We start from the raw sequence: 13,827 nt of genomic DNA, 5'->3' as shown, positions 1-13,827 counted from the left end.
TGGGCGAACGCTGGGTGGGTTTGTGACGTCAAATCCAGAACTGAATAGTCTGAAGTGATCGCAAGCGCTGAGTAGGTTTTGAGCTACTCTAAAACTACACACAATTTTGCAGGCGCTCTGCGATACAACCGTTCGCACTTCTGCTAAGTTAAAATACACTCCCAGTGGGCGGCGGCATAGCGTTTGCACGGCTGCTAAAACTAGCTAGCGAGCGATCAACTCGGAATGACCACCTATATACAGTAGGATTACAATACAGAGGCCAACATACTGTAGGAAGGAATTATTAGTATTCTCAGTTTTAATGAAGCATTGAGGCTTGTTGGAGAAATCTGTAGGATCCTCTTTGGAGGGGAGAGTTATCAAAACTTAGAGTGCAGAGAGATACCAGCCAATCAGCTCCTAACTGCCATGATACAGGCTCTCTTCATGCTCTGATACATCTCCCACTGGAAGAGAAGGTCCTGCTCTGCACCTATGAGCCCCAGCAAGAGTGAAACAGTCTGTCAGGTGTCAGCTCCCTCTGTGCCAGCATTGGGTTTTGTCACACAGCATAGACCAAAGACACTTTCATTTTAATGGCGTCTTGTATCCTGGCAGGAAATCTTGTGACCTGTGCCAATGCCCCCGTGAAGAACACACTCTGCCGCTGGATGTAGAGGAGGACTATAGGATTGGGCAGCTGCTCTCGGATACCCCTTACTTAGGGCTGACGGCACGGGTGAAAGGCAGCGAGGGGACGCGCATCTACAAAAGAAATCGTATGATCATCACCAACCCCATTACCTCGCGCAAAGATCCCACCTTCCTCACGGTCACGTATGAGTGGGCACCTCCTGGACTTAACCAAAAGCTGGTACGTGTTCATCACAAGTAATCTAGACATATACAGTAAAGGTGTACATAGGTGTGCCAACTGCCAAGGGGCCATCTTTCTGTCCGATATGGCCATACACATTATTGGGAGATGTATCAAACCTTCTATAGAGGACAAGTGGACCAATTAGCTTTTAGCTATCATTTACCAAGTGCATTCTTTAAAATGATAGCTAGAAACTGGTTATGAGCATCTCTTCCATCTCTCCTCTGGAGAAGGTTCTATAGATTATCATCCAAGTCTGGTAATTTCAGCCATTTGGCGAGCCTGCCAGGTTAGACAGGACATCATTAGCGCAGTCAGAAGATGACAGCATACACGGTCAAATGAGGTCAAATATCAAGCACATTTACTGACACTAATAACACCAGTTTGATTCTCATGTTGATCAGATGTGACAGGACATTTGGGACCTTCCCAATGGTTCAGAAATTAGTTCTAGAACAGACTAAGGGGTCTTTGTACTAAACTTTGGAGCGAGATAAAGTGGAAAGACATAAAGTGCCAGCCAATCAGCTCCTAACTGCCGTTTTACAGGCTGTGTTTGAAAAATGACAGGAGCTGGTTGGCTGGTACTTTATCTCTCGCCAAGCCTCAGTACATAGACCACTAATTGTCTTTTGTAATCACATCCTGGGGATTTTCATCTTAAACGCATGTAACTATCATTAACTCTGACGTTTAGTACATTCTGCCTGTGTTGTGCAGGTGGGATACGAAGGACTGAGAACACTTGGGGCTAAATTCTGCCGGGAATGCATGCCAAATTTTGCATCCAAATGTAGAATGATGGTAATATTTTGAGGAACACTTTAGAAAGCTTCCCTCATCTCTAATTCTGAATTAGCGCAATTATTGTATAATGATTATTGTATAATTAATATCACCTTCTCCTACCAGCTGCTGTAGCTGTCCAACAAGCAAACATCTGCTAAATAAAAGTGATTGTTTGCTCCATAATCAGTGAGTGTAAACCCGCAGTGATTCCCCCGGATACGTTGCATGATCTGTATGGAAATGTTTAGCGCTCTGTCTCTTCTGTGTTGGGCTTAGTTGTCCTTTGAACTTGCTACAGGTCAATATAATAAATGCTTAAATAAGTTTGTCGATGGTATGATCAGATTTCTTTCCTCAGGCCATGCGGTACATGGAGCTGATCCCAAAGAAGATGCAGCCCATTGCAGGCACAGAAGGGGCACATTATCGACGCCTGCAGCTGGTGAAGCAGCTACCCGCCTACGACCATGATCCTGCACAGTGCCGGGGGCTGTCAGAGGCTGAGAAGCCCGTTATGGAGGCATTTGTGAAGCGGTACAAGGAGAAAGCCATGGGGGTGGCCGAGGTGATGTTACCCTGTAGCGTCAAACCGGAAGAGAACGACCCCAACTCTGCAAAGACCACGAATGGCACACAGGAGGAGTCATCTGGCAACAAGGACTATGTGAGTGTATAGGTCTACAAGGGATCCAGACCCCAGTGGGGTGAGATCGAAGCTCTACTAGGGTCTGTGCCATGCAGACACTATAACTAGGGATTGGGCCTACAATGTTGGGTGGCCAGGGACAACTGCCCATTTCTCTTACGTCCTAGAGGATGCTGGGGTCCATTTTAGTACCATGGGGGGTATAGACTGTTCCGCAGGAGCCTTCGGCACTTTAAGACTTTTTAACAGTGTGAACTGGCTCCTCCCTCTATGCCCCTCCTCCAGACCTCAGGTTAGAAAATGTGCCCGGGAGACTGGATGCACACTATTGGAGCTCTACAGAGTTCTGCTGGAAAAATACTTTCTTAGGTTTTTTATTTTACAGGGAAGCTGCTGGCAACAGCTTCCCTGCTTCGTGGGACTTAGGGGGGGGGAAGTAGGAACCAACTTCTCCATTAGTTCAATGGCTCTGCTTCCACTGACAGGACACCATTAGCTCCTGAAGGGTACTGAACACAGCCCTTGCCTGGCTGCTGCTCACTCCCACAGCACTGCCGCCACCCCCTAACAGAGCCAGAAGTCAGAAGGCTAGTGAGTATTTACCGGAGACCTGCAGAGAGGGGTCCTCCGGTCATCGTGGCGGCATAAAGGTACCAGTGCAGCGTGGGACGCTGCGCACAAACATGTCTCTCAGCACAGGGTGCAGAGCGCGCTGGGGGGGGGCGCGCTCTGGGGGACATGGTGAAATCCTTACTTTCACTGGCGCTAAAGTACACACATGGGAGCCGCTGGTGTACATACCCCTTCCAGTATAAATATTGTATTTACTGAGGCTGAACCGCGCCATTACAGGGGGTGGGCTTCTCCTCAGACTTGCTAGTAACACTCAGTTGGCGCCATTTTCTCCTCACAGAGACGCCGGAGCGCTGATCCTGAACGCTGCTTCTCCTCACACATCGCTGATACAAGTACCAGGGTGTTATAGAAGGGGAGGGGAGCACATAGGTGGTCATTCCGAGTTGTTCGCTCGTTGCCGTTTATCGCAACGCAGCGATTAGGTGGAAAATGCGCATGGTACGCAGCGCGCATGTGCTAAGTAATTTAACACAAAACTTTTACTGAAGCTCGAGCAACGTTTTTCAGTTGCTCGAGTGATCGTAGTGTGATTGACAGGAAGTGGGTGTTTCTGGGCGGCACCTCGGCGTTTTCAGGGAGTGTACTAAAAAACGTAGGTGTGGCAGGGAAAACCGCAGGAGTGGCTGGAGAAACGGGGGAGTGGCTGGACGAACGTAGGGCGTGTTTGTGACGTCAAACCAGGAACTAAACGGACTGAGGTGTTTGCAATCTAGGAGTAGGTCTGGAGCTACTCAGAAACTGCAGGGAAATATTTAATAGCAATTCCGCTAATCTTTCGTTTGCAATTCTGCTAAGCCAAGATACACTCCCAGAGGGCGGCGACCTAGCGTGTGCAATGCTGCTAAAAGCAGCTAGCGAGCGAACAACTCGGAATGAGGGCCATAGTGTGTTGAGGTCTGCGGACTTCATATTGGATAAAAGCGCTGGGATTGTATGTATGTATATAATTAATATATATATATATATATATATATATATATATATATATATATATATATATATATATATATATACATATACATACATACATACATACATACATACATACATACATACATACATACATACATACATACACACATATATATATATATATATATATATATATATATATATATATATATATATATATATACACACACACCAAACTGGCTAAGAGCATTCAATGTATGATAGTCGCTATAAAAGAGGTGTTAGAATTTACTGACACAACACCTGCACCTGAGGAAAAAGATTATTTTAAATTAAATAAAAAACAGGTTAGTGACCTTTCCTCCGTCTAAGGACTTAAATGCATTCTTTGAGAAATCCTGGGCTAACCCGGAAAATAAGTTTGCTATTCCTAGAAGGTTGCGGGTAGCATACCCTTTCCCTGAAGACGATAGGCGTAAGTGGGAGTCACCCCCAATGGTGGACACCTCCAGTCTCTAGGTTGTCGAAGAAAATCATTTTACCTGCCCCAGGGTCAGCTTCATTAAAAGAACCCGCTGACCGCAAATTAGACGACTTTAAAGTCCATCTATATTTCTGCCGTTGGCAGCTGCACCGGCTAAAAAAGTATAGCATTCTCGTACTCTTAGCCTTTTTGTACTTGTTGGGCTGAAAGGACTGCATAGTATCCCTTTTTTCGCAGGGAGAGGAAGAGGTAGAAAACCTACAACACCATCAGGCTCCCAAGAGCAGAAGTCAGCAACTACTTCTGCAAAAGCCACAGCATGACGCTGGGGCTCCCCTGCGGGAGTGCGATCGGGTGGGGGCATGTCTACTATTTTTCAGCCAGGTCTGGGTTCACTCAGATCTGGATCCTTGGATATTACAGATAGTATCCCAAGGTTACAGGTTGGAATTCCAAGATCTTCCCCTATGCCGATTTTTCAAATCAGCCTTGCCAGTTTCTGCTCAAGACAGCACAAATGTCCTGAACACAATACACAAATTAGGTCAGGACAAAGTAATTTCCTTGGTTCCTGCCGAACAAAAGAACCAAGGCTTTTATTCAAGCCTGTTTGTGGTGCCGAAGCCGGATGGTCAAGATGGAGTCCTTGAGAGCGGTGATTTCCAACTTAGAAGAAAAGGAATTTCTGGTGTCAGTGGACATCAAGGATGCTTACTTGCATGTCCCCATTTACCCGCCACATCAAGCATACCTGAGGTTTGCGGTTCAGGATTGCCACTACCAATTCCAAACACTACCGTTCGGGCTCTCCACGGCTCCGAGAATATTCACCAAGGTGATGGCGGAGATGATGGTTCTCCTTCGAAAAGCAAGGAGTCAACATAATTCCATACTTGGACGATCTCATAAAAGCGAGATCTAGGGACAAGCTACTCCAGAACATAGCATTATCCCTGACGGTACTTCAACAGCACGGTTGGATCATCAACTTTCCAAAATCTCAATTGGAACCGACGATGAGATTATCATTTCTGGGAATGATACTGGACACCGAGGTACAGAGTATTTCTACCTGTGGAAAAGGCTCAGGAGATCCAGAGCATGGTCAAACAAATTTTGAGACCACGAAGAGTATCAATTCATCAGTGCATTCGCCTGCTGGGGAAAATGGTAGCAGCTTACGAGGCGCTACAATATGGCCGATTCCATGCCAGGGTCTTCCAGTGGGACCTACTGGACAAGGGGTCCGGATAGCATCTCCACATGCATCAAAGGATAATCTCGCTCAAGTGGTGGCTACAAGTTTCTCACCTCCTGGAGGGACGCAGGTTCGGGATTCAGGCCAGGATCCTGGTGAACACGGATTCAAGTCTCAGAGTATGGGGAGCAGTCGCGCAAGGGGAAAGCTTCCAAGGACGACAGTCAAGTCAAGAAACTCTCCTTCACATAAACATTCTGGAGTTGAGAGCTGTGTACAACAGTCTTCATCAAGCTGTACACCTTCTTCAAGGTCGTCCCATACAGATCCATTCAGACAATGTAACTGCAGTAGCTTGCATAAACCGTCAAGGCGGAACAAAAAGCATCGCAGCAATGGCAGAGGTGACAAAGATACTTCTTTGGGCAGAAAGGCATGCAAAAGCTCTGTCAGCGATTTTCATTCCGGGAGTGGACAACTGGGAAGCAGACTTCCTCAGCAGACACGATCTCCATCCAGGAGAATGGGGCCTCCACCCAGAAGTCTTTGCGGAGGTAGCAAGTCGTTGGGGCGTTCCTCAAGTGGATATGATGGCATCACGCCTCAACAAGAAGCTTCAGAAATATTGTTCCAGGTCGAGAGACCCACAAGCAATAGCGGTAGATGCACTGGTGAGCCAGTGGGTGTTTCAGTCGGTGTATCTGTTCCCTCCACTTTCACTAATTCCAAAAGTTCTCAAGATCATCAGAAGAACAAAGGTTAGAGCAATCCTCATTGCTCCAGACTGGCCAAGGAGGGCTTGGTATCCAGATCTTCAAGAGTTAAGGAACTGCTTCAGCAGGGACCGTTGGTTTATCAGGACTTACCACGGCTGCGTTTGACGGCATGGCTGTTGAGCCCCAGATCCTAGCCCGTAAGGGTATTCCCAATGAAATCATTCCCACACTTATTCTGGCCAGGAAAGGGGTAACGTCCAAACATTACCATCGTATTTGGAGAAAATATATATCATGGTGTGAATCCAAGAAGTCTCCGGCGGTGGAGTTTCAATTAGGACGACTTCTCCTGTTTCAACAGGCGGGTGTGGATGCTGGATTGAGATTAGGGTCTATCAAGGTCCAAATTTCGGCTTTGTCCGTTTTTCTTTCAGAAACAGTTGGCTTCCCTTCCTGAGGTCCAGACATTCGTGAAGGGGGTTCTGCGCATCCAACCTCCCTTTGTGCCTCCTGTGGCGCCATGGGATCTTAACGTGGTGCTGCAGTTCCTTATATCGGACTGAGACACTTCAACTCCACCTCTGCAAGAGGTGGAGTTGAAGTGTCTCACTTGGAAAGTGGTCATGCTATTGGCCTTGGCCTCAGGCAGACGAGTGTCTGAGTTAGGAGCTCTGTCACACAAGAGTCCTTATTTAATATTTCATGAAGATAGGGCTGAACTGAGAACACGTCGGCACTTTCTTCCGAAGGTTGTGTCTCCTTTCCAGATCAACCAACCAGTGGTGGTGCCAGTGGCTTCTGACACCTCAGCCATTTCAAAGTCCTTGGATGTCGTCAGAGCGTTGAGGATTTATGTTTCAAGAACGGCTCGGATAAGGAAAACAGAATCTTTGTTTGTCCTTTATGATCCCAACAAGATTAGGTGTCCTGCTTCTAAGCAGACTATTGCGCGCTTGATCGGGGGTACCATTCAGCACGCTCATTCCACGGCAGGATTGCCGTTACCGACTTCGGTAAAAGCCCACTCTACAAGGAAAGTGGGTTCGTCCTGGGCGGCTGCCTGGGGTGTCTCGGCATTGCAGATCTGCCGAGCTGCTACTTGGTCAGGTGCAAACACGTTTTCTAAGTTTTATAAGTTTGACACCTTGGCTACGGACGACCTTAAATTTGGTCTGTCAGTTCTGCAGGAACATTAGCACTTTCCCGCCCGTACTGGGAGCTTTGGTACATCCCCATGGTACTACAATGGACCCCAGCATCCTCTAGGACGTAAGAGAAAATAAGATTTTAATTACCTACCGGTAAATCCTTTTCTCGTAGTCCGTAGAGGATGCTGGGCACCTGCCCAGTGCTCATTTTTCCTGCTGAATTACATTTATCTTTTTGCACAGTTTCATGTGTTAAGATGTTCACAGCTGTTGCGTTATGCATGCTTGTTGGCATGGGTTATGTTAAAGGCCATGTTAGCCGGCATGTTTTGTATGGTGTGAATATCACCACTAGTTTAATATGAATTCTTCTCTCAAGGATGTCCGTCTCCTCGGGCACAGTTCCTATACTGAGGTCTGGAGGAGGGGCGTAGAGGGAGGAGCCAGCTCACACTGTTAAAAAGTCTTAAAGTGCCGACCGCTCCTGCGGAACAGTCTATACTTCCCATGGTAATAAAATGGACCCCATCATCCTCTACGGACTACGAGAAAAGGATTTACCGGCAGGTAATTAAAATCCTATTTCTCTGACGTCCTAAGTGGATGCTGGGACTCCGTAAGGACCATGGGGAATAGCGGCTCCGCAGGAGGCTGGGCACAACTAAAGAAAGCTTTGGGACTACCTGGTGTGCACTGGCTCCTCCCTCTATGACCCTCCTCCAGACCTCAGTTGGAATCTTGTGCCCGGCTGAGCTGGATGCACACTAGGGGCTCTCCTGAGCTCCTAGAAAAGAAAGTATATTTTAGGTTTTTTTATTTTCAGTGAGATCTGCTGGCAACAGACTCACTGCTACGAGGGACTAAGGGGAGAAGAAGCGAACCTACCTGCTTGCAGCTAGCTTGGGCTTCTTAGGCTACTGGACACCATTAGCTCCAGAGGGCCCGACCTCGATCGTCCGGTCCCGGAGCCGCGCCGCCGTCCCCCTTACAGAGCCAGAAGCAAGAAGATGGTCCTGAAAATCGGCGGCAGAAGACTTCGGTCTTCAACAAGGTAGCGCACAGCACTGCAGCTGTGCGCCATTGCTCCTCATGCACACCTCACACTCCGGTCACTGATGGGTGCAGGGCGCTGGGGGGGGGGGCGCGCCCTGAGCAGCAATATTAACACCATGGCTGGCAAAAAAAATCACAATATATAGTCCTAGAGGCTATATATGTGAAAAATACCCCTGCCAGAGATCCATAAAAAAGCGGGAGAAAGCCCTGCCCCTTTTTTGGCGGACTATCTCCCTCAGCACACTGGCGCCATTTTTCCCTCACAGCTCCGCTGGAAGGATCGCTCCCAGGCTCTCCCCTGCAGTTTTCAAGGCTACAAAGGGTAAAAAAGAGAGGGGGGGCACTAAATTTAGGCGCAGTATATGTATGTATGTATGTATGTATGTATGTATGTGTGTGTGTATATATGTGTGTGTGTGTGTGTGTGTGTGTGTGTGTGTGTGTGTGTGTGTGTGTGTGTGTGTATATATATATATATATATATATATATATATATATATATATATATATATATATATATATATATATATATATATATATATATATATTATAATATAATCAACCAATGTACTCCGGCACTCCAGAAATCCCGCAGGACCGACTTGCTCAGGTGCCTTCCCTTGGGGGGTCACCCCAGGACACAAGCAAAGACAAAAAAGGCGGCACTCAGAGTCTTGAAAACAATATCAAACGTGTATTAAGTGCGATCAACAGATCGCACTTAATACACGTTTGATATTGTTTTCAAGACTCTGAGTGCCGCCTTTTTTGTCTTTGCTTATATATATATATATATATATATATATATATATACACACACACACACACACACACACACACACACACACACACACACACACACACACACACACACACACACACATGCAGCTATAAGGGAAAATCACTCAGTTATAGTGTTCATCCCTGTGTTATATAGCGCTCTGGTGTGTGCTGGCATGCTCTCTCTCTGTCTCCCCAAAGGGCTTTGTGGGGTCCTGTCCTCTGTCAGAGCATTCCCTGTGTGTGTGTGTGTGGTGTGTCGGTACGGCTGTGTCGACATGTTTGATGAGGAGGCTTATGTGGAGGCGGATCAGATGCCGATAAATGTGATGTCACCCCCTGCGGGGCCGACACCTGAGTGGATGGACTTGTGGAAGGAATTACGTGAAAGTGTCAACTCCTTACATAAAAGGTTTGACGACATACCAAATATGGGACAGCCGGCTTCTCAGCCTGTGCCTGCCCAGGCGTCTCAAAAGCCATCAGGGGCTCTAAAACGCCCGCTACCTCAGATGGCAGACACAGATGTCGACACGGATACTGACTCCAGTGTCGACGACTATGAGACTAATGTAACTTCCAATAGGGCCACACGTTACATGATTGAGGCAATGAAAAATGTGTTGCACATTTCTGATGTTACCCCAGGAACCACAAAAACGGGTATTATGTTTGGAGAGCAAAAACTACCAGTAGTTTTTCCCCCATCTGAGGAATTAAATGAAGTGTGTGAAGAAGCGTGGGCTTCCCCCGATAAGAAACTGGTAATTTCTAAAAGGTTACTAATGGCGTACCCTTTCCCGCCAGAGGAGCCTGCTGATAGGAAGCAGGAGGCTATACTGAAGTCTGTATATACACACACAGGTATTATACTGAGACCAGCTATTGCTTCAGCATGGATGTGCAGTGCTGCAGCTGCGTGGTCAGATTCCCTGTCGGAAAATATTGATACCCTAGACAGGGACACTATATTGCTAACCGTAGAGCATATTAAAGACGCAGTCTTATACATGAGAGATGCACAGAGGGATATTTGCCGGCTGGCATCTAAAATAAGTGCAATGTCCATTTCTGCCAGGAGAGGGTTATGGACTCGGCAGTGGACAGGTGATGCAGATTCTAAAAGGCACATGGAAGTTTTGCCTTATAAGGGTGAGGAGGAGTTCGGGGATGGTCTCTCGGACCTCGTTTCCACAGCAACAGCTGGGAAGTCAGCATTTTTACCCCATGTTCCCTCACAGCCAAAGAAAGCACCGTATTATCAGGTACAGTCCTTTCGGCCCCATAAGGGCAAGCGGGTTTAAAGGCGCGTCCTTTCTGCCCAGAGGCAGAGGTAGAGGGAAAAAGCTGCAGCATACAGCCAGTTCCCAGGAGCAAAAGTCCTCCCCCGCTTCCTCCAAGTCCGCCGCATGACGCTGGGGCTCCACAGGCGGAGCCAGGTACGGTGGGGGCCCGTCTCATAAACTTCAGCAATCAGTGGGCTCGCTCACGGGTGGATCCCTGGATCCTTCAAGTAGTATCTCAGGGGTACAAGCTGGAATTTGAGACGTCTCCCCCCCCGCCGTTTCCTCAAATCTGCCTTGCCTACAACTCCCTCAGGCAGGGAGCTTGTGTTAGAGGCAATACACAAGCTGTATTTCCAGCAGGTGATAGTCAAGGTGCCCCTCCTTCAACAAGGACGGGGTTACTATTCCACAATGTTTGTGGTACCGAAACCGGACGGTTCGGTGAGACCCATTTTAAATTTGAAATCCTTGAACACATATATATAAAAAAATTCAAGTTCAAGATGGAATCGCTCAGGGCGGTTATTGCAAGCCTGGACGAGGGGGATTACATGGTATCACTGGACATCAAGGATGCTTACCTGCATGTCCCCATTTACCATCCTCACCAGGAGTACCTCAGATTTGTGGTACAGGATTGTCATTACCAATTCCAGACGTTGCCGTTTGGTCTGTCCACGGCACCGAGGGTATTTACCAAGGTAATGGCCGAAATGATACTCCTTCGAAAAAAGGGAGTTTTAATTATCCCGTACTTGGACGATCTCCTGATAAAGGCGAGGTCCAGGGAGCAGTTGTTGGTCGGGGTAGCAATATCTCGGGAGGTGCTACAACAGCACGGTTGGATTCTAAATATTCCAAAGTCACAGCTGGTCCCTACGACACGTCTACTGTTCCTGGGGATGGTTCTGGACACAGAACAGAAAAAAGTGTTTCTCCCGGAGGAGAAGGCCAAGGAGCTGTCATCTCTAGTCAGAGGCCTCCTAAAACCAAAACAGGTGTCGGTGCATCACTGCACGCGAGTCCTGGGAAAAATGGTAGCTTCCTACGAAGCCATTACATTCGGCAGGTTCCATGCAAGGACTTTTCAGTGGGACCTGTTGGACAAGTGGTCCGGATCGCATCTTCCGATGCATCGGCTGATAACCCTGTCTCCAAGGACCAGGGTGTCTCTGCTGTGGTGGCTGCAAAGTGCTCATCTTCAAGAGGGCCGCAGATTCGGCATACAGGACTGCATCCTGGTGACCACGGATGCCAGCCTTCGAGGCTGGGGGGCAGTCACACAGGGAAGAAACTTCCAAGGACTATGGTCAAGTCAGGAGACTTCCCTACACATAAATATTCTGGAACTGAGGGCCATTTACAATGCCCTAAGTCAGGCAAAACCCCTGCTTCAAAACCAGCCGGTACTGATCCAGTCAGACAACATCACGGCAGTCGCCCATGTAAACCGCCAGGGCGGCACAAGAAGCAGGACGGCGATGGCAGAAGCCACAAGGATTCTCCGATGGGCGGAAAATCGCGTGTTAGCAGTGTTCATTCCGGGAGTGGACAACTGGGAAGCAGACTTCCTCAGCAGGCACGATCTCCACCCGGGAGAGTGAGGACTTCATCCAGAAGTCTTCCAAATGATTGTAAACCGTTGGGAAAGGCCACAGGTGGACATGATGGCGTCCCGCCTAAACAAAAAGCTAGAAAGATATTGCGCCAGGTCGAGAGACCCTCAGGCAATAGCTGTGGACGCTCTAGTGACACCGTGGGTGTACCGGTCGGTTTATGTGTTCCCTCCTCTTCCTCTCATACCCAAGGTACTGAGGATAATAAGGAGAAGAGGAGTAAGAACTATGGCCCTCATTCCGAGTTGTTCGCTCGGTATTTTTCATCGCATCGCAATGAAAATCCGCTTAGTACGCATGCGCAATGTTCGCACTGCGACTGCGCCAAGTAACTTTGCTATGTAGAAAGTAATTTTACTCACGGCTTTTTCATCGCTCCGGCGAACGTAATGTGATTGACAGGAAATGGGTGTTACTGGGCGGAAACACGGCGTTTCAGGGGCGTGTGGCTGAAAACGCTACCGTTTCCGGAAAAAACGCAGGAGTGGCCAGAGAAACGGTGGGAGTGCCTGGGCGAACGCTGGGTGTGTTTGTGACGTCAACCAGGAACGACAAGCACTGAACTGATCGCACAGGCAGAGTAAGTCTGAAGCTACTCTGAAACTGCTAAGTAGTTAGTAATCGCAATATTGCGAATACATCGGTCGCAATTTTAAGAAGCTAAGATTCACTCCCAGTAGGCGGCGGCTTAGCGTGTGTAACTCTGCTAAATTCGCCTTGCGACCGATCAACTCGGAATGAGGGCCTATACTCATTGTCCCGGATTGGCCAAGAAGAGCTTGGTACCCGGAACTTCAAGAGATGATCTCAGAGGACCCATGGCCTCTGCCGCTCAGACAGGACCTGCTGCAGCAGGGGCCCTGTCTGTTCCAAGACTTACCGCGGCTGCGTTTGACGGCATGGCGGTTGAACGCCAGATCCTGAAGTTAAAGGGCATTCCGGAGGAAGTCATTCCTACGCTGATTAAAGCTAGGAAAGAAGTGACCGCAAACCATTATCACCGCATTTGGCGAAAATATGTTGCGTGGTGTGAGGCCAGGAAGGCCCCAACGGAGGAATTTCAGCTGGGCCGTTTTCTGCACTTCCTACAGTCAGGGGTGACTATGAGCCTAAAATTGGGTTCCATTAAGGTCCAGATTTCGGCTCTATCGATTTTCTTCCAGAGAGAACTGGCTTCACTACCTGAAGTTCAGACTTTTGTTAAGGGAGTGCTGCATATTCAGCCCCCTTTTGTGCCTCCAGTGGCACCTTGGGATCTCAACGTGGTGTTGGATTTCCTAAAGTCACATTGGTTTGAGCCACGGTTTTACCGTGGAATTAAAATATCTCACGTGGAAAGTGGTCATGCTGTTGGCCTTGGCTTCGGCCAGGCGTGTGTCAGAATTGGCGGCTTTGTCATGTAAAAGCCCTTATCCAGTGCCAGATTAAGGTCCACATGGCCCTGGAGCTGAAATTTATGAAGGGCCTATTGTGTGCCTTGGTAGGAGGTGTGACAAGTGCTGCGGTGGGGGTGGTCTAAATAGGGGTGTGGCCTGTGCCATGGGTGTGGCATGGAGGTCATAGCTAGTGCCTACCTTCAACCACTTAACAGTGCTTGTCAAAATGGGAATTTTGAAGTAGGGGTATGGGAAATGAAACGGGAGCACTGTGGCGCACCAAAAAAGGGGTCATGGTCACTGAAAAGGAGTGTGTCCC

General features: G+C 48.1%; 1 protein-coding gene across 1 annotated transcript in view; it reads left to right on the top strand.

Annotated features, from left to right (window-relative positions):
- Positions 1-13,827, top strand: part of LMCD1 (LIM and cysteine rich domains 1) — a 60,053-nt gene that overhangs the window by 30,922 nt on the left and 15,304 nt on the right. The window contains 2 exon segments of the mRNA XM_063941282.1: positions 601-856; positions 2,013-2,318. Of these exon segments, the coding sequence (XP_063797352.1) occupies positions 601-856; positions 2,013-2,318 (562 nt within the window).

This window comes from Pseudophryne corroboree, chromosome 9, assembly GCF_028390025.1.
Source record: "Pseudophryne corroboree isolate aPseCor3 chromosome 9, aPseCor3.hap2, whole genome shotgun sequence".
In the NCBI taxonomy this organism is placed as follows: Eukaryota; Metazoa; Chordata; class Amphibia; order Anura; family Myobatrachidae; genus Pseudophryne; species Pseudophryne corroboree.
This window is presented reverse-complemented; position numbering and strand designations above follow the sequence as displayed.